Genomic DNA, 26,479 nt, shown 5'->3' with positions numbered 1-26,479 from the left:
GGACCCCAGCCAACTGGACATGGTTCAGAGCCCATCCATGTGCTCCAGCCCCTCCCATCCAAATTCCCGACCAGAACCCCCCCCAGGTGTGTTCCAGAGCAGCCCCCATATGCCCGTTCCAGAAGACCCCGTGTCACCCCTTGCACCCACCCCGTTCCACGCGTGTCCGACGGTTTCGGGCGGCAGTTGCTCCTCCGGGCCGCGCGGGGGCGCTGCGCGGCGCGCCGCTAGGCCAGGCCGGCCGGGGGGGCGCTCCGCCCCGCCGCGGTGTTTACATCCGCCGCCGCTTCCGTCCCGCCGCCGCTGCCCCTGCGGCCGCTCCCGGCCCGGTCCCCTGCGGCTGCTCCTCCGTTCTTCGCGTCAATGCGGCGCCGCCGCCCCGCGGCCTGCCCCGGCCATGGACACCAGCGACCTCTTCACCAGCTGCAAAAAAGGGGACGTGAGCCGCGTCCGGTGAGCCGAGCGGCGGGTGGGTGGTTCCCGGTGTCCCCCCCCGAGTGAGCCACTGCCTTTAATCGCTTTAGCCGCCCGGGGGAGCAGGGCCGGGCCCGGCGGGGGCAGCCCGGCCTTGCCCAGTCGCTTCACGGTCCTGTGGCCACCCCGGGGCCGGGTTCCCAGAGGCCCTTCCCGGCCTTTCCCGGCGGCCCAACCCGCGGCCTCTCGCAGCTCTCGGGGCAGCCGCGGTGCCAGGGGATCACTGCAGTGTGAAAAGGAGAGTTGCTTTATAAATAAACGCGCCTGGCTTTTCCCCCCAAGGAATCTCGGGAGCTCTCAGCGCAGGACAGACATGGAGCTGTTGGAGAGGGGCCAGAGGAGCTGCGGAAATGATCCGAGGCTCGAACAGCTCTGCTGGGAGGACAGGCTGAGAGAGCTGGGGTGTTCAGCTGGAGAAGAGAAGCTCCGGGGAGGCCTTACTGCGCCTTTCAGTTCTGAGTTGTCTGGGATTTTGAATGTGGTCAGAGGAACATGAAGTTTGAGATGGGAAAGCTGGAGGGAGCAAAAGGGGGGATTGATGTGGTGCGTGAAAAAAGGAAACCAACTTGAGAATCTTTGTGAAGGCTGAGAGGGACTTTTAAACGTGGTTAGGAGAGATGGTTTTGCAGTATTTGGGGAGAGAATGTAGCAAGAGCCAGGCTGTGCAGGGGATTTGTGTGCAAGGCGAAGGCCGCCTTCTCCAGGTGCTAAAGAGGGAGTGTTGGCAGCACTTGATGTAGCCTAAGTGTGCAGGATGTGCAGGATAAGGAAGTGGTAGGAATTAAGAGCAATCTGGAATGACACTGGCATCGTTACTTGTGGCAAGAAAAGCCATGAGCAGGAGGGGAGTCCAGCCTTGGCCTTGTAAACTTGGCCACTTATTTGTGAGCAGCCAGGCTGTGAGCATTGCTGGAGAATGTGAAGGTGCTGGTGAAGTGTTCTGGCTGTTTCTGTGATTGCTGCCCTGTTAGGGATCAGCAGGAGGTAGGTTTGATCCACTGCTTTCCCCATGAGCACTATTTAAAACTGAAGGGAGCTACCAAGCTGTGCTGCAGAACTGCAGAACGCTGTTCTTTGGGCAGAGGGTTTGGCTGATGCCCCTTCAGCCATAGCCGACAGCTCCCTGAGTCAAATGCAAGATCCTGTCATACCTTTGGAAGTTACTGTATAAACTCAAAGTTATTGTTTTGAAAGAGGAGGATGTGAGTGTTCTGGTTTTGCACAGGATAGTTTTCTTCCTGGTAGCTGGTATGGGGCCGTGCTTTGGATTTGCACTGGAATTGGTGTGGATAATGCAGGGATGTTTTCCTTACTGCTGAGCAGCACTTACGCAGAGTCAGGGCCGTTTCAGCTCCTCGCACCACCCCACCAGCCAGGAGGCTGGAGGTGCACGAAACATTGGGAGGGGGCACAACTGGCCCAAGGGATGTTCCACACACTCATGCTCAGTCTAAAAGCTGGGGGAAGGAGGTGGAAGGGGGGGATGTTTGGAGTGATGGTGTTTGTCTTTCCAAGTAACCATCATGTGTGATCGAGCCCTGCTTGATGGAGATGGCTGAGCGTCTGCCTGTCGGTGGGAAGTGGTGAATTAATCCCTCATTTTGCTTTGTTTGCGTGTGCGGCTTCTGCTTTACCCATTACACTGCCTTTATCTCAACCCGCAAGTTTTCTCACTTTGACTCTGATTCTCTCCCCCATCCCACTGGGGGAAGTGAGTGAGTGGCTGCGTTAGTGGTTGGAGTTGAACCACTACAGTGACTGAGCAGCTGTATGAAGTTATAACTTTGCACTCCCTTTTCTTCCAGATACCTTCTTGAACAGCGAGACGTGGAAATTAATGTCCGTGATAAATGGGACAGTACACCGCTGTGAGTCCTGCTGGTGGGCGGGAGGGAAGGGCTTTCAGAGCTCATTTGCTATCTCAGCACCTAGGAGCGCTGTTAGAAAACGTCTCAGGTTCTGCTTTTTGGGAGATTTGCCTATATATTTCTGCTTTCTTCTTTGCGGGTGCTTTGCTAAATATGTCTTTGTCTCCCCATGTGACTGATGCTTGCTGTAGTAGTGCTCAGAAGGGTGGTTAATTTTGTGACCAGATTGCCTGGATTAAACCATCTGTTTTTGGCCTGATGAGGCTTTTTCCCCCCTCAAAGTCTGTGACATTCTAACGTCTATTGCTGGGGTCAGACTTCTCTGCTATTCATTAGAAATTCCTTACTCCTATGAGGCGTCACCTTTGGAGTTTGTTGGGTTGGCTCGGTGGTGGGGTCTACATGCTGTGGTGTGCCCAAACATTGGGTTTTCCTTCCTACTGCATCTTTAATTTTCTTTCTCTTGTTATTGTCAGGTATTATGCTTGCCTCTGTGGACATGAAGAGCTGGTACGCTATCTTCTAGCCAATGGTGAGCAAAAGTGTCCTGGTTAAGTGTGCAATATGTTTCTCTGTACTGGTCTGTAGGAATTGTGTGGTGTTCTAGCTGTCCCGTGTGGAAACTACTTCTGTTAAAACCAATCATCTGATCAGCGGTCTCAGGCTGCAGTGGGAGCCCTGGACACATTTTCATGGTCCCTTTGCAGTCCATTTGCTGCTTCAGTTTGCTTCAGGGAAGCTTTCTGTGACGTGACGGCTTTCTGAAATCACACCTGGTGTTTTGCCAGGGTGCTTTGCTCTTAATAATATGCTGATGTAAGAATTGTACTTCATCTGAAGAACAACCTGTTTAAAACTTTCTTACACTCTTCTGGCAGCCTTCCTTTCTAAACAGGACTGAAATGCAAGGGCTTTTACTGACCTCAGACAAAGCAAGACAAACTCTCCAGGCAAAGTGCTTGCCCGAGTGGTTCCCAGCACCCAAATTCCCTTAGGTAGTGGTGATTTTTTGGCAGAGGAACCAGAATGCAGTCATCTCAAAAGGTTCGTCTCTTCCGCTGCATTCAAAGTGTCTTAATCACTTGTGTAGTTCTAAAATACCAAAATGCAAGTGCCCTCCAAATTTCTAGCAGAATCTAACCTAAAGAGGCGTCTCGCCTTGTGCAAGGCAGAAATGCTGTTGAAAGTCCAATTAGTGATTGTGCTTCTTCCCAGAGCACTGCTGGAGCCTCACTGAGAGGCTTATTACCAGCATAAGATTAAAAGAGTCATGGCTTCTTTGGAATGGGATTTTGCTGTGGGAGAACAACTTTAGGTTATACACATGTAAGGGGAGCTTACTTTTTCTAAATATGCTCAGTAGTGTAGGGAATCACAGTAAAACATGTCACCAACCAAAAGTCACGCTCGTTTAGCGGCCATTCATGAGCACTTGAGAAAGATTTAACTCTGCCCTCCATCATGTACCTGGGATCATTTTGCAGGAGCGAAATGCGAGGCAAACACGTTTGATGGGGAACGTTGTTTGTACGGAGCTTTGAGTGACGCCATCCGCCGCCTGCTGAAGGAATACAAACAGATCACGGCAAAGTGCATGAAGAGAGATTACTACGATGTTTTCCTACAGCGGTAAGCAGATGGGGCAGCTCCGTGTGCAGCCCATTCTGTCACCCTTTAGCTGGTAACCTGGGTATTCAAGCTCTCTGGTAAGGGCAGATTTGAAAGGCGACTGATCGGTGCCCTGTCTAATTCCTGGGCATGTAGAGCTTCCCAAGGGATGTTCCTTTGTGCCTGAAGGGTTGACTTCCAGCTATATGTGCATTTAAAATACAACCTCCAGTGACTCAGGTACACAGAGCCAACAGAACACTGGTCTTTCTAAGGCAGAAGTGTTAGAGTGTCCCTGACTGTCAAAACAAAATCAGATCACTAAAACCACATCAGCGATTTAGGATGGCGTGTCAACTGAAATTAAGTTTCAGGCCTGAAGTGCTGTGATGATAACAAGAATCTCATCTCTGAGACAGAGCACCTTCAGAAGCTTCAAACTGACTTATAGGACAGTGCTCAGTTCTTTCTTTTTGTTCATAAAAGTGTGTTAATTTAAAGATACTTCTGAAAGCTGGCTGTCACACCCTGTAGCCTCAGCCTAGGTTTTGAGAAGACAACTAATTTGCTCTAGGAGCGGAGGAATAGTGTCAGTCTTCTTGCTGTTTTTCTACCCTGGTAGTTCTGATGTTATTACACAGAATTGTTTTTTTAGGTTGCTTTTTAATTCCCATTGGACTGACTTAAAAAAAATAAGATTTTGGCATCTGCATCTTCAAAACTGGAGAGCAAATAAGTCCTAGAAGGATCTGATAATCTTCCCATTACTAGAGCCCTAATTTCCAAAGCTGTGGGGAAAGGGAGGAGGAAGGAAACTCAATTGTCTGAGTAAAATCAGATTCTGCCTCTTAGGCAAAGAGAATTTTGCAGGGTGATTCATCACTCCCCTGGCGAGTTTGTGGCTCAGGTGATGCAGGGTTGAGCACACACTGCAATGTGCTGTTTTCCACTCTTTATTCCAGACAGACCTTGCATTAAAATTGAAACAACTGTAGCGGACAAAAAATAAACACCTAACTGCTTCTGTTGGGCAAGATGCTCAAAGGAAGGATGTTGTAGTGGCAGGAGGCTGAGATCAGCAATCAAGACCCTGCTCTGATGTAATTCTGTGTGACCCCACACCATTCTGTGCACCAGTCCTATTCTTGAGGAGTCTGATGCCCAGCGTTTGGGGATATTTGTGAGGCAATATACGTGAAGGGTGATGTGCATTAGGAAACACTGGTGATGGTTGCTGTAAGCTCTAGCAGTAGCAATCTTGGTTTTTTTCCTTTTAAAGAATGAGGGTACGGGCATGCAGTCATGAACGAGGCTTCATCTCTGATGTGGTAACTGCCTGCACTTCATGCCTGTAACATCCTTCCTTCTTCTGAGGGCGGGTGACATCAAGTCCTCTCCTATTTGTTGCATGGTTAAAGAGTGCACAGACAGTGGCCAGAGAGCAGGAAAGTTACACCTTTGTCGTGGGGTAATTATTTTGAAAGTGTGTGCTTTGGTAGAGCTGTCATCTGACAATGTAAAAGCAGAGTTAACCTTTAGGGATGTGTTTGGTGGCATCTAGTTACACTTCAAAATCTATTCCCTGTGCTCAGATGCTCACCTGAGGCATGAAGGTTTCATTCTCCAGCCTCCCTCTTGCACTAACAAAACTTCTTTGAGTCATTGGAGGGAGTGCCAGATCCCGGTCTGGTATGTGAAGTATCAGCCTCTGTGCTGGCCTTTTAACTGGGCAGGGAGAGACTGCAGTGTGCAGAGATGTTTGTTCATTTACAACAGGTTGTGCGTGTCCCCCGCTAGCTTTTCTCGGTTGTCCTCTTCCTCATTCTGCAGTGAATTTCCCCTCTCTTTGTTCCGGACAGGTTGCTGGAGCAGGGTTACCAAAGCGACATCGTTTTCATCGTTCATGGCAAATCCTTCTGTGCACACCGCTGCATTCTCAGCGCTCGCAGCGCCTACTTTGCAGAAATGTTTGAGACCAAATGGAAGGGGAAGAACATGATAGTGTTGAAGCATCCACTGGTGAGCAAAGCTGTGCTTCCAGCTCTTTCCTTTCTTTTTCTGTTTCAGCTGGGTAAGAAAAGTGAGTAGAAGGGACAGTTTGAGGGTTAACTTCCACAGCAAATAGCTCCTGGAGCTCAGAATGACCCTAGTCAAGGAGAGGGGCTTGTGGAAGCACTTTATGCAGTAAAATAGCATCTTATTTGGATAACAAAAGGCTGTAGGCTGCGTCCTTCCCCTTTGTTCCCTCTGTCATGGGCTCAAATATATCTGAATTAATTGCACTAGCAGGTAGCTGTTACCATCTGCCAGCTGCATCACGACTTCTCTGTGGAATGAATTGAGTCTGTCTAATTCCTGGTGGACAGGTGGTCTGTGGCAGAGACATCACCTCCATAATTGGCACTAATTGAGTCCCTTTTGTTGCCTTTGCAGCAAGAACTAAATAGGCCATAAGTGCATTCCATCCATTAATCACCAATGCTCTGGCATATGTTTCTGTAGCTTGATTGTGGCTGTGCAAAACCTTCCATCGCAAAAATACTTCCAGTTTCTCAGGACATGGCTTAATTTGTCTCTTTTCTCTTTGAACGAGAACATGTCTTTCCTCTCCAATTGAGAAGAGTTGGAAGTGTTTGCGACCAGCGACAGAGTGGGTTTTACAGAGCCTGTACTACAGCTGTGCCTTTGGAGCAGGTCCTGTCCCCCCAGGCTCTTGGATTAGCACTAGTTGGTCCATTTAAAGGGTTGTGTAAACCAGGTGGAGCGGCAGCTTTAGTTACACGAGGAGCCTGGAAACTGGGTGCAGTGTGTGAGTTGCTATTTAAGTGGGGTCTTTCTCATTTGTTCGGGATCGTGTTTGTATTCAGGCAAGTTTCAAGCTTGTTATTAAGTTCCTGAGAATTCTAAAGGTAACTTTCTCCTGTTGTATTTTAGATTAATCCAGCAGCCTTTGGCTCCCTTCTGCAGTATCTCTACACAGGTAAGTTACCATCTAGTGTATGTATGTACAGCTGGTGGGCAGCTGCCTGTGCCATCGCTCTGTTTTAGCGGCACAGGCTTGCAGGCACCCGTGTTTGGGTGCACGAGTCACCAAAACATCCTCTCTGCTGGCAGAAAGGGAGAATGTGAGCAATCCTCTTCTCTTCCAAGTTTTTTGTACCTTTTCCCAGTTGTTGTCCTGCCAATAACTATACAGCCAATTAAAAAAGAAAAAAATCAGCTTGAGTTGATTGGTTGGATGGATTTGAAGAACGTATTTTTAACTTTAAGGAAAGTAAATCTGTCGTCTGGGATAACAATCCCCTAAGCTGGTGAAAAGCCAGGTTCCCACGTAGGACATTTTCAGCCTGGCAGACCTGAGCGGTGTGTGCTGAATGATTTTGCTACTTTCTAATATATTTTTTTCTGAACAGAAGTTGATCCTAAACCTTCTATGAAAACCCCAAATGTCATATTGTAGGCATGCAAACTGCTGAACTATTTCAGGCCAGGAGGTGGTGCCAGAAAATAACTTCAGGGTTCTCCTTCCCCAGCCCAGGATTTTCCAAAATGTTCCTCACTGTGTTTTTACTGATGGTAAAAGATTCTGGCATGACAGCTCGTTAGCCTAAAGTCTTTTCTCACCCTAAACCAGATAGGCAATGGTGGTAGTCATGCGTGCTGCCGTTGTGCTGCTCTTTTGTTCTTGTCTGAGGGAATTAGGTATCTTTTGTGTGAGTCTGCTTGCTCTTTGGCCTCTTGAATGAAGCTATTTGGGTAGACACTGGAAGGTGGGAATGGGAACCAGGTGCCAGAGTGAGATTTATCAAAGTGGGTTACCAAGTCTTAGGTTCTTGGACTCAGCTGGAACTGGATGCTGAGAAGTGAGGCTGTGTGTCTGATTACTAAATTTCTGTGCCATCGAGTCTTCAATCCACAGTTTTGCTGTTTTTACACATTTAGTGGTATGGATTAAAAGAGCTGGCTGCATTTCTTCTTGGCAGGTCGTCTTGATATCGACGTCGAATATGTCAATGATTGCAAGAGGTTGGCCAAGCAGTGTCGGCTACAGGACCTCATAGACGATTTGGAGACCAAATGTAAAAAAGTCTATGAATTTGGTAAGCGTTTTACTTGCTGCTGTCTGTGCTCTGCCCCTGTGTCCTTTCTGGGAGAAAGAGGAAAGTGCGATGTTGGATGTTTCACGATGCTCTTGGGGCTTCCAGAAAATGATTCTGTTGTGGAATTCCCATGTTTGCACGCTAGTTTTCAGTTGTGGGCTCTGGTTTCTGACACATGCATGTTTATAATTTATATTGAATTTTTCCATTACAGTAGAGCAGCCATGGCAGCAGGGTTTTGCCGTGGTTGCCAGATATTCGGTGGAGTGCTGTGGAGTAACTTGGGAAGTGCCTTTCAGCAGAGAGCTTGTTTAAATCCCTGGGGAGGTATAATATGTACAATTAAGAGTCCTTTTCTGCATTTGTCTGACCCCTAACCAGAGGAAAACATTTGATAATTGACTCAAAATGGATGCAAAGAGAGATATAACACTTTTAAGAGCAGAGAAATATTTCTGAAAACATGTGTGTATTTATAACACGGGTATGTGCCAAACCTTAAATGATACAATCCTCTATTTAAGGATTTTTATTACCCAGAGTGCTTGTGATCTAATCATGACATCAGCTTATTGCATGAAAACCAACAGTTTGTCATTCATCTCCTTAGTTCAATCTAAAGGACACGTGAGTAAAAATCAAAACAGCACAAGTAGAGCAAAGTGGTGTTAGTCATTGAGTTACAAACTATTATCTAGCAACAAAACCTTCAGGCTGAAAACATCTGATTCTCGTTTCATGCTCTGAGTTAACTCCTTTACTTGAGTTAATTTTGGTTTGAGGTTTCTTGCTACAAGTAGTGTAAGATATTGGTTTGTGTATTTAATCAGTGGTGGGAATCGGTGAATACCATGAGTAGAAAATAAAAACTACTCAGACAATCAGGTAACAGAATTATCTTGTGGCATCTTTGACATCAGAGATTTCTTCCAATTTTTTTCCTTTTTTCTTTTTTTCCCTTTTCTCCCAGGGTCTAAGTGAGACCCTGAGGTGACCATTCCACCTTAATACATCAAGTTAAAAGCTCAGATTGGAGGAGGAAAATAAGGTGGATGGTCTGCTAGCTGTCTGAAGCCACTGTGTACTATGTCATTGGACCGTAAGTCTGGTGGTTAGATCCGTGAACTGCAGAAATGCTGAATTCTTGGTGGGGTTCAAAAGTGGAAAATGGTGAAGCAACATTTCAGGTTGGTTGAGAGTTTGAGCTGCAAGCTCCTCTTGCAAACATCATGATACAAACATCTCAGATGGCACAGAACTAATGTGTTCTTTGGGAGGGAACGGTTCCTCATTTCTAAGCTCTGACAGAAGACAGAATCAATGGGTGATGTAAAGCACTGGTGGAAATACTGGCCTTGATTTTATTTATGACAGATTGAATTCGAGTGAAGAGACAGAACTGCTGATCTGTTAAATGTTTGTTTCTGAGATCTCATGCAGAAGCCAGGAAAACTTGATTCTTCAGAAAATAATACATATAAGAATTATAGAAGTTAAAAACTGAGACAGATATTACATCACATCTGGCGCTTGGCAAAGCGTTGCTGTTCCCTCTGGTGCTTTAGGAGTCTCTGCTTGTCCAAGGTACTTTCAGTGAAACAGCAGATTCAGGTCTGCAGAGCAGGGCCATGTCTTGCATCTGTATTATAAAGTTGAAACGTGCCTGATAAAACAACATGAACTCCAGCTTGCGCAGCTCCAGTGGATAATTGCAGGCTCTGCAATCTCATTATCTGGAGTTAATCAGCATTTCAAAAGTACTTACTGTCTTGGCGTGTGCAGACAGTGGTTTAGGACAAGGCTGAAGAGGGTGACCCAGTGCCCTCTGCTGCACTTGACATGGATGTCGGTGGGAACACTTGTGTCTTTTCCCCATGTATATATTGTGGCTATGACAAGGAAAAACTGTGCGGTGTTTGGAAGAGTTCAGACAGGGTTTGTCCAGATTTAGCCATAATCTTTCCTTTAGGATGAGATGTATTTGAAAATAAACATTCTGCAGTTATTTCTACCGTTTTTAGGGCAAAAAGAGGTTGAGAGCAAGTTTAGTGATATTTGCCGTTGTAGCAGACGAACTGGATGTACAAAATCTGTGGTTATAGCTGGTTGTGGTATTGCGATGAGGATGTAGAAGGCAGGTACCCGAGTGTGGCATCACTTTGGAAATGTTTGGGAGTTTGGTGGGGATTTTTGTGGCTTTTTTTTTTTTGTGGTGGCTCACAAGATTTATTCTTTCAATTGGCTTAATTGAAACAGACGACTACAAAGCTCTTTGTACGTTGCTCTTTTCAGAAAACCCTTCATTGCGACTTCTTGCGAGAAGGTGACGGTCCCTGCTGCTTGCTTGCAGCCAACAGCTTATTCCTCTTCTGCCGCTTGGATTTTTATTGCTTCTGGTAGGAGAGGGTTGCTCGTGATACCGAATGCCGTGCTCTCGGATTTGAGAGATGCCATGTCTGAAATGTCTCATGATAGATGTGCTTCTCAGACAAATCTCTCTTCTTTCATGTCACTGTGAAAGTGCACAGATGCTTCGTTGATCCCAAGAGAAGAACTCTTCCCCTCGACTACTGCTTAAAACTTGCCGGCTCCATTAGCGCTCACAGAGCCTGATCGATTTGGTGGCTGTTATAACGGGCACTACACAAATACAAATGATTCTCTCTGCCATAAAGAATTTCTTATTGCACAGCGAGAAGTTTCCCCCTCTCACGCTGCTCTGTAAGCGGACACAGCTTCTCGAGAAAATGCACTTGCTCTTGTTTGTGTTGGTGCTAAATCTCCTCTTGGTTATTTACCCCCAAGTCCTGTTTCTGCAGGTAGCATTCAGCACTGATGGAGCAGCTCCCTGCGTAGCTATGATGGTAACTGTCTTGTATGGGTAGATTATCTTTCCCTTTCCAGCATCTTTCTGGGATATTCCGCCTTTTTGAGGTGACGTACCCGAAGGGTGCAGCGGGAACGCGGAGGAGGGGGCGGAGAACTTGTTTTGTGGCACATCGTGGTCTCGTTTCGCCCACGGCCCGCTGGAGTCATCTGATGGCGCTCACGCAATGCTGTGCAAAATGTCAGGAGAAATGAGATCTCAAGCTGGTGTGATTCACCTGTGAGGGGTTTTAATGCGGTGAATCATACCTGTCAGAAATTCTTCTGAACGCTTCCGCGTGGGGCCGCTTAACTCTTTTGTCCTTGAGCGGTAACTCTGTGTCCCTCTGGCTCCCAACAGCATCTCGAGCCTTCCCTGCCGCAACTTCGTATTTGCCAGCAGTGCTCTGTGTTTTGTTAACGTGCTTCCCTATATGCCAAAGAATCCTGAATGTTTTATATGCTCCAGTCCTCACCCCAAAGCATGCAGAGCTGAAAACAAACCCGGGGTAGTGAACTGCAGAAGGGAGGTGGCCAGAAAGAGGAAAAGCTGTGCTGGCAGCGCTATCGCAGCTCAAAGTGGGGTGTACTTTGGGCTGCCGCTCATTTGAAGTCAAGCAGGTTGGTCCCAGTGAGCTCCGCAGCAACTTCAGTCGTAGCAGGACCACAAAAGTGTGATGGTGCGTTTTGCTTCCTTTTTATCACGCTGTTTGGTTGTGCAGGCTGGCAGGGGAAGGCAGGAAGATGCACAAGGTGTGAAGAAGACAAATGAAGTTGCTGTCTTCACGTGGTTTATTTGATCTCTTTGGTGGTGGTAGTAATACTTAGGTAATGTTTGCAAACAACAGAGGCACGCTCAGGAGTTTGGGGGGTGGTCTTTGTGTTTTGAGAATCTACAGGTAGAGAACAGAGGACAGGCTTGGGTGCACAGAAGTTATACCTGAACGAAAATAAATCCCTTTGTTCGCTGGAGTGAAGTTACTATGGCACAGCTGAAAGGCGACCCATGAGTTGTGGAGTCTCCTTCTCTGGAGACATTCAAAGCCACCTGGATGTGATCCTGTGTGGTCTGTTCTGGTGACCCTGCGTTAGCAGGTGGGTTGGACTGGGGGATCTCCAGAGGTCCCTTCAACCCCAGCCATTGTGTGATTCTATGGGAACACGTGGCCGAGCAGAGAAGCATGGAAGCAGCTTTGTTGTAACTAAAGGCTCCCTGGCATGGGCTTCATGTTGGGTGACACTGTCGGGGTCGGGGTGGTTGGCTGGGGAAGGCATCGTATGGGTGGCTCCTGATTGAGGGTCCTCAACTCTAATTGATGACAAGAATTGCGGAGAGCACGTTAGGCTTGAAGGATGTGTGCGGCAACTTCGTGTTTGCCACGGTTGATATTCCAGCATGAGGAACGAAGGAGAGGTTTGAGAAGAGACAACATAGATGCATCCCCTTCCAGCCCTTTCTTGAAATAGGAGAGAATGTTTGTAGAGGAATTTAGGCATCTCTGCTTTTTTTTCTCTTTTCTTTTTCTCTCCAGTCTCTTCCAAGCCAGGGACCTGTGTGAAAGTGCTGACGATTGAGCCCACAGGTAACTGCCGGCTGCAGGAGGATCTGGCTCTGCTCGCAGACTGCGCCCTGCCAGCCGAACTGCGGGTACGGAGCATTTATACTACTTCTGGTCTCTGCGGGGCTGCGATACGTATTCACATGTGTTCAGTCGCATTCTAGCTGTTTGAGTTCAGTGCTTGCTTGTTTGCTGGTGCTCTGAATGCTGAAAGCCTTTTATTGCTTGGCAATTCTGTAATATTGTTTAATGAAGCTGTTGGTGCTGGTCCTTTCCCTTGGATTTTTCCCCCAGCAGAGGTCTTGGTAAACAAACCCTTTGATGGGGATTTCCCTGTTGATTACAATGGGACAAGAGTTGGCCCTCAGCTCTTTCTCTTTTTCTCTGCCATCCTTCTTGAGCATCAGAAATGTTTTATCAGCAGGCGTTGGTACCCGAAGGGACATGTAGATGGAAGATGGCTTGCTGGGCTTGCTTGCTAGGAACTGACATCCTGCACTGGAGAGGTGCTTGCAAACCCTGAAAGTATTTCCAGCAGAAATGTGAGTCCCTCTGAAGTGAATTTAACATGACTGGCAATAGATTTGCTTTTCGTAACTATGTCTTGTTGACCCTTAGAAATGGCCCACAGACCACAGGTTGATGATCACTGTGTTAAAATACCACCAGTATTATTATTTAGGCTCATATATGTGGATCTTTCCTCCCAGTTGCATGAACAGGATAAATATTTCTGGGCTTCATTCTCCCTGCATCTGTTGTTTTTTGTAATATCAGCAGATTCACTTTGCTCTGATGTCTGTCCTTTTTTTTCCCTCTCTTCTCAATACCAAGCACTGAATTTAATAACAGGAGCTCATTTTGTGTGGCTGCTGTGCCCAGAGGTTGTGTGACTGAGTGGTGCAGCAGCTTATTGCCTTTTTTCTTTCTGTCCCCTCCCGAATAGAGCTCCCTGGTGCAGAGAGTGTGTGTGCAGGCTTTAAAGGGAGGTGATACTACAAGTAAGCCTCAGTTTTACCTCCCCAAGAATTAACAAAAGATCGTGGGCCTCAAAACACTGAGATTTATATAAGTTATAAGTCACTTTGCTAATAAAAAGTTTGATCGCTTGTTTTTAGACCTTGAAGACACACTCCTGTTGGGTTAAGCTTTTCTCCTCGAAGGTTAGGAACACCTCCCTTTTAATTCTTTCATGCAGAATAGGAGCTGGAAGGAAAATATGAAACTTGGAATCATCTGACGGCACCATGAATGGCGTGGTGATCTGTGGTTTTCTTGCTATATTCGTAGGTCAGAATGGAGGCAGTTACAGCAGCATTAGACTTGTGGCTGTAGAAGTGAAGAGGATACAGCCACGTGCCTGTTGAATTCTGTGGATCAGGCGTCTTTGTGCAGAGACAGAGGAATCGCACACGCTCTTTCTTACAGGGTTTGATGCCATATAAGGAATAGTACACAAACTACATAACTCAAAATGTCAGGGACAATTGCATAGTCACATACAGACATCCATGTTTTTGAGGGAAACATATATTTTTTCCAGCCTATGCAGAACAAAACAGGCTTTTGGATAAAAGGCAGCATTTCCAGAACTTGACAAGAGACCTGAGCTGCTGTGTGTCATGTAATGCCACATTACATGGAGTGGGGATCTATTAATACACAACTTTCGGTTTCGCTATAAACAAATAATGTGCCTGTCATGTCTTTGATACTTGAATGGTGCAGAATACCCTGTGCATCCCAATTTCGTAATTCAGCACTATGACTAAAATAATAGTTAACATTTGATATCCCATCACAGTTCATTATTAGTTTTTAGAGTGAGGACTATCCTTTGAACTCTTCACCGTGTTTATAACCTCAGTGTCTCGTTTCTCACTCCTCTTTATACTCAAAAACCTTTTCTCTTTCAGTATCTGTGAGTGTTGTCTCTGTTCTGTTTGAAACTAGTAATGGCCAGAATTTTTCTGACCACAACAGCTGCTTCTTTGTTGCAATAAAATTTAGTAGTGACAGATTTAAGTAAGATACAGTAAAAAGCCAGATAACTGTTAAAAACCATGTGGCTTTCTGCTGTCTGTGTGCCCAGCTCTGCATCCCCTGCCTGCCAGGTGACCTCTGAGTTACAGACTCCGGGGCTTCCAGTATATGAGCCTTATTTTCCAAATCAAGCTGAAATCAGACTTAAAAGGATCAGAGTTTGCCACAAAATACTGTTCTCAGCATCTGTATTGACATTTGGTCTGGCTGCAAAAACATGACCATTTGTCAGTTTGGGGATAAGGCTGAATCTTACAACGTGTAGAGAGAACATTTTGAAACAAAGGTCTGGCTCCACACGTGTGTAATGTGTCCGTGACAGTGCTGTGCTTTGCTTTGCCCTTTTGACAAATTCAGATTAATTTAACTATTTACAACCTGCTTCCTAGTTATTGGGGTTTTTTTAATCCAATCCACTTGCATCTGGTTATGGGCCCGTAATCTTCTCTTGGATTACTAACCCCTGTGTTTTGTAGTTTATTTACAATATTCTTGCTGAGATAATCTGGCCAAGGTACAAATTGGTGCCGCTGATTTCATTTGTGTGCTTTTTGCTTCCAGCAACGTTTCTGTTTAAGTGCTAATAGCAGATTCCCAGCAGCAAAACCGTGATGGCTGGAAGATCCCGTGGATGTTCGAGCAGCCTTACGCTAGAGAGGTGTCGAGAATATTTCTGTATGGTGGATGAGTTATTGTGAACGTGTTTGCACCTCCTCGGCCAAACTGTTTTGTGCTTCCTGGGCTACATACTGAATTTTGGCAGCTGTGCTTTGTCTGCACAGGGGTGTGCTGAGGAGGTTGCCTGAATAAACCAGTTTTCTGCAGGGAGACCCTGAAAGGGAGCTGAAATTCCTCAAGCGTGACAAGAGAGGAGAGTAGAAGCAGCAGAGACTTAAAAAGGGAGAATTCTGCAAAGCCACTTGACGCTGAATGGGAGAGACAAAGGCACGAACCTGCTTTTGTAGTAGGAATTGGAAATGACCTTGTAAAGCTGAGCATCAGAGTGGGGGCCAGGCAAGGTGAGAAGCAGGAGGTTGAGCCCAGAGGAGTTTGTAATTCAGGAGACGAACTCTGAAACGCTCTTTTGTTGGCACGTGGGACTGGGAGGAGCTGTGTTGGTGTTCAAATAATTCACAAGAGTATTAATACTGCAACACCACCATCTTTGGCTGCAAATCACATGAGAAATTTAAAACGTGCTTTAGAAATGTTGGACGATTTTAAGTGTGGTGGTAATTGTAGCCAAACCATTTCAAACTGGTGTATAGAGCAGTGTAATCTATATGTTACCATTATATATCCACCTGTATGTCTATGCAGTAGAGGGCTAGTCCTAAGCTCTAATATGCTTATGATACTGATTACATGAAGTGAACATCACCTTCACCTTGTTATCTCCTTGTTAGGTGGCACAGAAATGCTTTCCAGAGGTGTAGGGAGGGTCAGGGAGTTTCCATGGCCAAGGGGAGCAGCTCTAACTCATACCAGGAATATCTCTATCAGGAGTGCAAGACTCCAGTTCTTCACATGGAAATCTGTGTTCAGAGCATCGCTGGTGCTCTGCACTGTGGTGGCGAATGGATGAATTGCTCTGGGAAGACCAATAAGTCCGGATTTGGAACCCTGCGCATGTTTAAACATGAATGTTAAAGGTCGGGTTTTTTGGTTTCTCTTCCTAGGTTGGTTTCGGGGAGTTGCCATTTGACAGCACTGACAACTTTAACAGTTGTCCCGACGTGTGTTTCCGGGTGGCAGATTACAACTTTTTGTGCCATAAGGTATGTGCTTGTGCTTCATTTTCCTCCCTTTTTGCCATGAATCTAGTCCACCTGTCTCCTCCGCTCATCCAGTGCTGCGTATGCTCTGCAGAAGCCACGTTACCTCATTAGCTGGAAAACCAAAGTCTTATTGCAGCCTGAAAATATATTTAAAGCCTTTAACAAAGCAACAAACCCTGCATTTCTTGCAGAGGGGAGAAGATAAATTTATGGACTCAGCTACAACATTCACAGCTGCAAAATCTCCAACTGCTGGCTTGTGAGTTCAGTGTCTGGAGAGGGGAGAGTTTCATCTGCAAGTAAACAGTAGAAAGAATGGACTTTGGGATCTAACCTTAACTCAAGCTCCTGCCCTAATGCCATGCTACTTTTGAATCTCTTAAGCTTACAAATTGCCTTTATTTTTGCTTCTGAGGGTAGGCATGGATAGAAATACGGTGTGGAAAACTGTTGGAGATGCAGCTTCAAAATACAGGGAGAATCAGAGTTACAAAGTCTGAACTTCTAAAGTATCTTTGAGCTGCTCTGACAGCTGGTTGGTCGTGCTGTTTGGCTTGGTGCAACGAGAAGTGTGTTGGTCTTTCTTCCCTCCCCAGGCATTTTTCTGTGGTCGCAGTGATTATTTCAAAGCCCTTCTTGAAGACCATTTCAGTGAGAGTGAGGAGCTGCAGACACAGCCCAGCATCCCTGTGGTGACTCTCCACAACATCTCAGAAGACATCTTCATCCGGGTCCTCTACTACATCTACAGCGATGACACAGAGGTGAGGCCGGCCGTGGAACTTTTCCTCCTCTGCTGCTTCATTCTATTCCCCGCTGTGTTTTCCTGCAGCATCTGGAGGGGATGGTGTGTGTTTTGGCTTCTTAAATCCCACTGCCCTGCTCTGCTACCTTATTTCTGTCTCATGAACCCAAATGCTGGGACTTGCTGTTAGCTGGGCAGGAATCTGGTTGATGTGCGTGACATTTGGGAAACAAACCCTTAGTCTTTCATCCCATAGCAAAAATTTGGAAATTGGGTTGCACATTGCATGTTGGCTTGATAAATGCAGAGCTTTGCAGATTTCCCTCTTGGGCTCTGTGGAAGGAGAATGTGAGTGACTGCCAGTAGATGGCAGATGGAACACATTTGGAGATGTGAGAAGGTTGAGAGATTCTGCTTATTTACTCTTGGCATCGTAGCCCACTTTTCCATTTGTGGCAAGTCATTATTTCCACTGTTATTTATTGCAGGGATGGGTAAAGGTTCCACTGGGAGACCAACGCCTTGCTGTGCTCAGTATCGCAAGCAACAAAACAGCCGTATCCCACCTAGTTTTCAGGCTGATGGAAGGTGCAGCAAATCTCGGCGTTTGAGCAGCTTCCTGCTTTGGCTTTTGCGGCAAATGTTTTCCGCAGGTCTAGCTATGAGATGCCAGAACACGTTTTGGTGTTAGGGCAGTGATCGGAGACGCTGCTGCACCTGCCAGCGTCATTTCTCCTGAGCAGTATTTGTGCCCTGGGTCAGGTGCCACATATAGAGAATGCGTGCAGCTGTGACCTTGCTTCTGCTGATCTGTTCACCTCCAGGTAGCAGCAGGGAATGTGTGGTAGGGAGAGATGTGTTTAGCAGGCAACAAGGGCAGGATTGCTGTTGGTGTGCCAGAGAGCAAATGCTTCTCTTGTCTGTGCTCTTCCATCAGCCTGGTGCTGGAAGGGCAGGCGGAGAGGGAAAGCAGCCCACTGGGGTCGTGGAGATGCTCCTGACCTGACCTTCTCCCCCCATGCTGGGCACTGGGGAGGCCAAACCTTGAATCCTGGGGGCAGTTTTGGGTCCCTCATGCCAAGAAAGCCCTTGAGGTGCTGGAGTGAGTTGAGAGAAGGTAACGGCGCTGGGGAAGGGGCTGGAGCACAAGTGTGATGGGAGCGGCTGAGGGACCTGGGGGATTCAGCTGGAGAACAGGAGCTGAGGGGAGACCTTCTGATCTCTGAACTGCCTGAAAGGAGCTTGGAGCCTGGGGGGGTCGGGCTCTGCTCCCCAGGAACAAGCGCCAGGAGCAGAGGAAACGGCCTCAAGTTGCGCCAGGGGAGGTTGAGGTTGGATCTGGGGAACAATTTCTTCCCCAAAGGGCTGTGGGGCATTGGACCAGGCTGCCCAGGGCAGTGCTGGAGTCACCATCCCTGGAGAGTTGGACAGATGGACATGAGGTTCTCAGGACGTGGGTCAGTGCCAGTGTTGGGCTAATGGTTCGATTCGATGATCTTGAGGGTCTCTTCCATCCAAAATTGTTCTCTGACCTTGTGGCTGCACTGCAGCATGACCCCGTTCCCTTGCACCTCTCCATCTGCCTGCTCTCCTCGTGGTGTCTCCCGGAGGGATGTTTCCCAGGCAGCCATCCCTTTCCAAGGGTACCTCAGCTGCCCTGTTTGGACTTGGAGCAGGCGGACAGACCAAAAATGTGTAGGAATTGAAACGGTCTGGCTCATGTGTTCTTTGTGCAGGATCTATCGCAGAAACTAGCTTGTATTTCAAACTGAACAGGCAACTTATGAGCTTCTGCAGAGAGTTCTTCTGTCATGAAAAACTATCAGGAAAAATGGTGAGGGAAACAGGAATATAGCTCAGGTTCCACGCTTACATGTGGAGTGTTCTCCCTGCCCTGGCTTTCTCCAGCCAAGTGTCAGCACTCCCAGTTCCACTTGTCTTTTTCCAAAAGATTTATGTTTCTTTGCTGTGTATTAGTGACGATGCTTGCAGTTGGAAGGAAGAATATGTGCTGAGGAAGAATGTGTGCTTTCCAGACAGAAAGAGAAGTTGCTGATCAGAGTTTTTGTGTGGGCTCAAGTGGAGCTTTTGGAGGAACGTTTGCCAGGTTTGTCCTTGATGAAGCGGTTGGGAGCTGCTGCCATCAGACTCAAATGCCTCCAACTCCTGAAGTTCTCGGGGCTTATGAAAGGACAAAGCAGCACTTGATTAATAATCCCAAGAGCTTTGTTACACCACCGTGACACTACAGCGTTCACGGCAGACCTCTAATACATCTCACATCCTTCTGCACGGCTGTTGCAGCGTGTCAGACAGCTGGAGCAGTCTCTCCAAACACCGATGTGGGCAGCTGTAGGGGAAGAAATAATCAGCCTTTTGCCGTTGCCAGTGAACAAACACACGTGTAGATATGGACAGCGGTGTTTTTGCTGCTTGACCAGCTATCAGGGCGTTGGACCATGTTCCACCAGACCTCCCATTCTTCAGTCCAGACCGGTGTGGCTTGATCTGTAAACACAAGTGATCTCACCTCCTCCAGAGCCAGGGTATGCTGCATCCTGCAGATTTGCTGTTAAAATGGATGTGGGTAACTGTGCTCTTTGCAGTTCACATTAGCAGGAACAGAACTGTGCGGAGAGAGGCTCTAGTTGCAGGTTGGTGACGCAGATGGTTCACTGAAATAGGATTTGCCCAGCCAGGGGGAAGAGACTGTGTGAAGCTGGAGGTGGTGTCTCCAACATTATCTACAGCATTTTTTATCCTCAGATCATTTGCAAGGAACAAAAGTACCCAAGAGGGAAATGGGAGGGTGGTTTTCTAGCTCAAGAGCCTGAAAATGTTAAAGGCTACTCACAACAGTGTAAGCTGGAGCATCTGGTGCATGGATTTAGTTCAGTTTGAATGCCTGTTACAGCTCCAGTAGTATTTGATATGCAGACTCTGTTCCTTACCTAGTTGGGCCTCACCTACAGTTTATTTGGGGTGCAATTTTCTGTCCTTGTGCCAGGGAGGTTGTGCTGGCTGAGTTAGCAGAGCCAGTTGGATGAAGGAACTTAAGAGAATTTTGCACATTTGTCACAAACCCCGAGTCCAGCAGTACAAGATGTGAGAAGGGTCCTGGTGGGGACAGGGTGCTCCGTTCTGCCAGCTTGTTCCTGTGTTTTCTTTGAAGCTCTCTCAGTACATGTGGTAAAATCCACCTCCTTCCCGGGCCACGCTGAGCATTTCTTAGCAGCCCCACTTCAGCGTGTCAGCGTTGTTTTGTGCTCAGCCCCAGGGGTGAGCTGCAGAAGGGCAAACGTCTCGCTTTGTGCTGAGCAAGCTGCTTCTGCAGCGTTTTAAACTCCTCTGTGGTAACTGAGTGGAAGGCTTGGCCCTGCAAGCCTGAGCTCCTGTCTCTGCACAGTGCTCTGAACACCTGTCCGGTGATGGGCCGAACAACACCTTAGAGAATCTCTGCTAAAACACAAGAGAAGGCAGTTTGCCAGAGACGAGTGGGTAGGACGGGACGCTAATTCTCCTCTTCCCCTCGCCAGCTGTCTCCGGAAAACGCCTACGACGTGCTGTGCGTGGCAGACATGTACCTGCTGCCGGGTCTCAAGCGCCTGTGTGGCAGGACCTTGGCTCAGATCCTCGACGAGGACAACATCGTCAGCATCTGGAGGATCGCAAAGCTGTTCCAGCTCACCCGCCTGGAGGACCAGTGCACCGAGTACATGGCGAAGATCATCGAGAAGGTAGCAGAAACGCTCCCCTCTGCATTCACCACATGTGCCTGTAAATCTGACTGTGCAGTGAGCCATAGGTACAACACATTTAGTGGTTGTGCTTTGGTCTGTAAAAAGTGGTTGCCCACTGGTCCTGAAAATGAGCAGTGGAGGAGTAGCAAAGCACGTGATGAATTAGGACAGAGGATGAGGAGCTTGGCAGTACCTGATGTCGCTGCAATGAGCCAGGTGCTGGTGGCTTCCCAGCACGTCCCTGTGGACTATGGGGTGACAGACCTGTCCAAAAAGCTCTCTAAGTGCCATGGGCAGCTGACACTCATTGAGCTTTCGGCCACTGTGTTCAGAGCAACAATGGTGTTGCCTGAATACATTGGCTGCAGCCTGGAGAACCCAGTGGGGTGCGCAGGGGAGCTCTGTGCAGGGAATGTTTGTCGGTGTTTGCTGGGGGCACAATGCTGTAGAAAAGAGAAATCGATATGATCTCCACCCTCCTCCAGGATGACAAGTATAACCGTAGAGGTTTCCTCAGGGGAAATTTGGCTGTTGCGCAGCCAGAAGTGATGAATTTTAACACTGAAGTTTTCTTTATGGGGCTCCATTTAGGTGTTATCCTGAGTGATTATAGTTAGCAGTTTCGGGACTCGTGGAGAAAGTTGCCATAGAGAAGGATAAACTAGAATCTATGGGGTGTGTTTATCCTGAGACAGATCTTTATAAATGACTCCCACAGTTCACGTGGGAATGCAACATTTTCACCTGCAGCTTGGAAGGTGTGAAATTCTTTTTGGCATGGGAAAACAGCGAAGGAAATTATTCTGGGACTGTTATTTTGTTCTGTATGAAGCTTGGGGATGACAAACATATCAGCATGCACCCCGATCCTGCCTTCTGAAAAAGGGATTTGGTTTGAAAGCTGGTAATACCCCAAGTAGTAATCGGGCACGATCGGGCTTTGCTTGAGTGTTCCCCTTGCATTTCAGTTCTGTAGTGGGAGTCCTCAGACCCAGCATTGGCAATGTGCCTTCCTAAGGGTGCTGGTGCAAATGGAGCCGCCTCAGCTGTTCAGACATCGTGGAGATGCGCTGATGGTGGCATTGGGGAGGGATTTTGGCAGAGTGTAGCCCGGAGCAGGGCCGAGCAGCCTGCTGTGCCTGGGCACGGCTCGGTAGCGCAGGCAGACAGGAGCTGCCTCTCGCCATTCGGCACAGCACATGTTCCTGGGGAACTTGATGCAAAAATCATTCATGGGTGACCTGATTCTGTCAGGTTGGGCGCAGAACAGAGCAGCTGCCTTGCTGTGATCTGTTGCTGGTGGTGGGGACAGAGTCATCTGGAGCTCCTAGTTCTGAATGGGACACAAGCACCTGCCGTCTTGCCTGTTGCAAGACATTTCCCAAAACTGTGTGGCAGCATCTCCTGGTTCCTGCTGGGGAGCCTTTCTGGGGGAATATTGAGTGCATTTGTGTGCCTTAATGCCAGAACTGTGAATATTTAGTTAGTGGGTGTCACGGTGCACTGTTTGAGGTGCAGATTGCTTATGGTTGTGACCATTTATGATGAGACTGTTACTCCCTCCTCTGGTTGAACAGCAGGATGGATCTCCAAATAGTGTCCATAGGAAGATTTGGATCCACATGCACCCTTCGCATTCCCTTTTCTTCTGCGGGATCCCTCAACAATAGCTGAGCCCTGTACCCCAACACTTTCCATCCCTTTACCTGTCTTCTTGTCTTCCTAACGATTTTCTTGTCCACCCTGTCCAGCTGGTGGAGTTGGAGGAGTTTGTGGCTGCTGTGAAGGAGAACGCAGAGGCCGTGGAGGAGCGGCAGGAGACCGACTCCATTCCTCTGGTCGATGACATCCGCTTCCACATCACCAGCAACGTGCAGACTTACAGTGCCATCGAGGAAGCCAACCAGAAACTTGAAGCTCTGGAAAACCTCCTGGCCAGTATAGGGCTTGAGTGCTGATGTGTGCAAACCCTGCCTGTCACGCAGCCCGCGTCACCCCCCGGGCTGCCTTGGAGTGCAAGAACATTCGAGTCTCTGAAATGTCTCTCCTTCTTTGTTCTCCTCCCCATCCACTTTCAGGCATGGTCTCTTTTTAATTTATTTATGTCTGGACGTTTGTGTGTCTGGTTTGTGTTTGGTTTTATTTTGTGTGGGGGGTTTTTTGTTTGTTCTGGCTTGGGTTTTATTTGTGTTTCTCCTTTCAGAAGTAGCTCCCAAAGCTCAGCCCAAATCTAATCTAGTCTAATCCAATGCGGCTGGGGGGCTGTGAGCTGGTGGGGCTGGGAAGGGGGCTGTTCTGGGGGACCCATCCTGTCCTCTTGCCCTACAATGCACTTCTGAAACTGGTTCACGCCAGGTTATTTGTTCAATTGCCACCAGCAGAGGAAGAAAACTGGATTAAACCCTCCAAATAAGTGTAGTGGAAGGGAAGTGGCCTTGCTTGAACTGTCAGCATTGAGATCAGCAAAGGTAGGCAGTGCTTCCCTAGCAGGGACACAGGAGTGCTTGGCTGTGTGGAGGGCGCTGTCTTCACCTGCCGTTGTAGCTCTTAGATGAAAAAAACCAAAGTGATTTCCAGGTCTTCCATAGCTTTTCGTTGCTTTGAAGTGCTCAGAATTTAAAAACTTGACTTTCTGAACAAAAATCTTGGAGAATACAGTAGAGACCAGAGTCTTTCCATTCTTAGAAACCGCTTTTCTTCCCAACAGGGGAAGGAAACACCTTCTTCTTGGAAACAGCACTTTTCCCATTGTTTTTGTCTGTTGTGGTAGAGCAAAACTGACTTGCTGGTGAGTCAGGGAAGAGGGGTCACTGGAAATCTCTTTTAAAACTAAAAGGAGCCATTTGGGTCTCTTGCAGGGCCACTGTGCCACAGGTCGACCTTCTGGCTTTGCTCAGCCTTGAGCGTTGTCCTCCAGGAGATTCCCTCTTTGTACTAATGAATGTCTTTGAGTCCGTGTTCTGCAGTGGGTCGTGTAATCTCGTGTTGTCTCCCTAGACTCCTAATGAGGGTAATGATGTTCTTTCTCCTTGGCACCAGTCAGCAGGTGATAACCCCTGCGTAAAGCTTGGCTTGCCCGATAGGCTGAGCTCAAAGCTGTTCAGGATGGCACGTTATGAGTCTCGGGTGTCCCAGGCACACTTTGCTGTGCTGGGAGGGAGAAAAAGCACACAGAGAATCTTGCATAGGCAGTGAGGCTGCCATCACTAATGCATATTGTCGTTTTGGTCATTTTGTGAGGTAGATAATAATGGAAATAATCCATTTCAGGTGTGCTTTTAGTGTTTGAGGTGGGAACTGGGACCCTGTGCAGCTTCAGGGTGGTGTTTTCTGTAATAGTCACAGCGCTTTGCGTGGATAAGGAAAGGGTTTGGAGATGCAGCCTTCAGCAGGGATTTGCTTCAGGTGTGGATGCGGGGGTGCGTTTCTCTTTGCTAATCTCGCTGGGTGAGACACTGATGCTCCCACAGCAGGTGAGAACCGCAGCCTCGCTGCCCCTGCTCAGAGCACCTGCCTGGACGCTGCAGCTCTTTGCACATACACGGGCAGCTTTGGGCACCACAGCGAGGAGCGGGTGCTGAGGTTTGGCCGCTGTACTCTTGATAAGCTGGGCTTCGGCTAAACCACGTCTCAGGATTGAGTTTCACTCAACAGAAGCTGGCGAGGCAGGAGTGAGGTGCAGCGACTTAACTGGACCCCAGGTGCTTGTGCACTTTGTCTTCTGTGTTACCTGGTTCCTCTCGCAGAACAAGTCTCTTGGGGCAGGGCGTGGCGGCTGCAGGGCTGTGCAAGCAGGGCGTGCTTCACTTCTTGTTTCAAAATGCTTGTGAGGAAGCGCAAGGAGATTCTCGTGGTTTGTTTCCTGCAGCCCCATTAGGGTGAGGGATGTGTCCCTGCAGGGCTGTGTTGCTGTGTGGACGCAGGGAGCAGCAGGGCTGTGCTTCTCTTCAGGCTGGTGACACCAAGAGGAGCTTTGTGTTTGTTTCCTGTCCCTCCGTGTCCATCTCTAAGCTCGGTGTGGTTTGGCAGGACACCCAAGAGCCCAGCGCAGCTTGAACTGATAAAGGCATCTCAGTGAACCTGAGGAGGGAAGAGCTGTTGAGGAAAAGCTTTAATATGAAGTCCCAGATATGTGGAGAAAGCAAGGTGAAAGCAGAACTGCCTGTTTTAAGCAGAGTGTCAGGCTCATGAAATCCTCCTCCAGAAACAGCCAACAGCTTGACCCAGCTGGCCAGGTCCCCCACGTTCCTCTGCCCTGCGTGGCTGAAGATGGCACTGAACATAGAAACAGGATGTTTAGTTTATCACATCCCCTCTTCTGCATGAATTCCCCATCTGGCCTCTTCGTAGCCAGCTTTCCGCAGCAGTCAGAGGCTGTGACAGCTCCGCACGGGGCTTGCGCGGAGCCCCCGGAGCACAGAGCGCGCCCTTTGCCTTCAGCTTGTGCTGGACGAGCCGCAGAAACGGGATTAGCGAGGAATGCGCTAACGCTTTTCTCTGCAGATGCCTCAGCTGCTAAAGCAAAATGGACACTGGCAGTGGGCAAAGCGGGAGGAAGGCAGAGGAGGGGCAGGGCTGCTCTTGAATAATTCCATTCCTACAGCGTGGAGCGAGCCCGCGGTCCTACACGTGGGAGGAAAGGTCAGCGTGGCCTTTTGATCTGCCCCCCACGGTCCCGCGTGGGCTGCGGAGCAAACGCTTGGTCTGTCTGTCTGCCTGCACTTAGTGGTCACATCTGTGAGGCCCGTCAGATCGGCCAATTACTCGGGGTCCCTTAATCACCCCCCCACATCCCTTTTGGCAAAATAGGGCTATCAAAAGCATGCGTAAGCAGATGGTCGGCATGCAGGCAAGCTCTCTAATTAAGATGAGCCACGTCAAAACTTTGATTTGAATTCGTTCTTGCTGCAAATCATTTTATCACAAAATAAAAACCTCTTGATTGTTTTTTCTTCTGTTGCCAGTGTCCCCTTTGTGTTCCGTTGCCTCTGTCCTTTACTATTAGCCACTTGTCGAATTAAGAAGATTGTAAAATTTTATCAGAGCAACATTATATTTAAGAAGAAATCTGTAAGCATGTGCGTGGCAATAAAATAGTATATTTCACTATATCTGTTCAGCTGTGGCCTCTTTGTTCCCAACTGACATCAGTCTGGCTTTGTTTCCAAAAGGATTCGGTGGGCTCCTTCAGCTTATTTTGGGGAGCGGCTGAGGGACCTGGGGGTTCAGCTGGAGAACAGAACTGAGGAGAGACCTTCTGATCTCTGAACTGCCTGAAAGGAGCTTGGAGCCAGGGGGGTCGGGCTCTGCTCCCCAGGAACAAGCGCCAGGAGCAGAGGAAACGGCCTCAAGTTGCCCAGGGGAGGTTGAGGTTGGATCTGGGGAAGAATTTCTTGCCCAAAGGGCTGTGGGGCATTGGAACAGGCTCCCCTCTTTTTTCTTTAACCTTATCACTTCTTCATGAGCCAGGGTCACCCCAGTACCATTGGGACAAGGCCAGTGAGGAGCCGTGCGAGCGAGGCCGAGCAGAGCGCTGCTCCGGAGGGAAGGCAAGTCAATGCGATAGCTACCGCTCTCTGAGATACGCTTTAGGAGTTGAAGGCTGATCTTTCATATCAAGGCTGAGATGACATTTTATCTCTCCCTTCTGCTCAGAAGGTTTTATTCTAACACATTCTTGGCACAGCACAGCAGAACCA

The 26,479-nt window shown here is 48.1% G+C and overlaps 1 protein-coding gene across 1 annotated transcript; it reads left to right on the top strand.

The window, feature by feature from the left end:
* Nucleotides 1-270: 270 nt before the first annotated feature.
* Nucleotides 271-25,891, top strand: ABTB1 (ankyrin repeat and BTB domain containing 1). The gene is made up of 12 exons (XM_065845559.2): nt 271-453; nt 2,280-2,342; nt 2,819-2,874; nt 3,827-3,971; nt 5,810-5,969; nt 6,885-6,930; nt 7,934-8,050; nt 12,448-12,563; nt 16,197-16,295; nt 16,892-17,059; nt 20,577-20,777; nt 22,532-25,891. The coding sequence occupies exons 1-12, from the start codon at nt 398-400 to the stop codon at nt 22,736-22,738; spliced, it is 1,434 nt and encodes a 477-aa protein (XP_065701631.1). The 5' UTR covers nt 271-397; the 3' UTR covers nt 22,739-25,891.
* The last annotated feature ends 588 nt before the right edge of the window (nt 25,892-26,479 follow it).

The sequence above is a fragment of the Patagioenas fasciata genome, chromosome 10 (genome assembly GCF_037038585.1).
Source record: "Patagioenas fasciata isolate bPatFas1 chromosome 10, bPatFas1.hap1, whole genome shotgun sequence".
Lineage (NCBI taxonomy): Eukaryota > Metazoa > Chordata > Aves > Columbiformes > Columbidae > Patagioenas > Patagioenas fasciata.
This window is presented reverse-complemented; position numbering and strand designations above follow the sequence as displayed.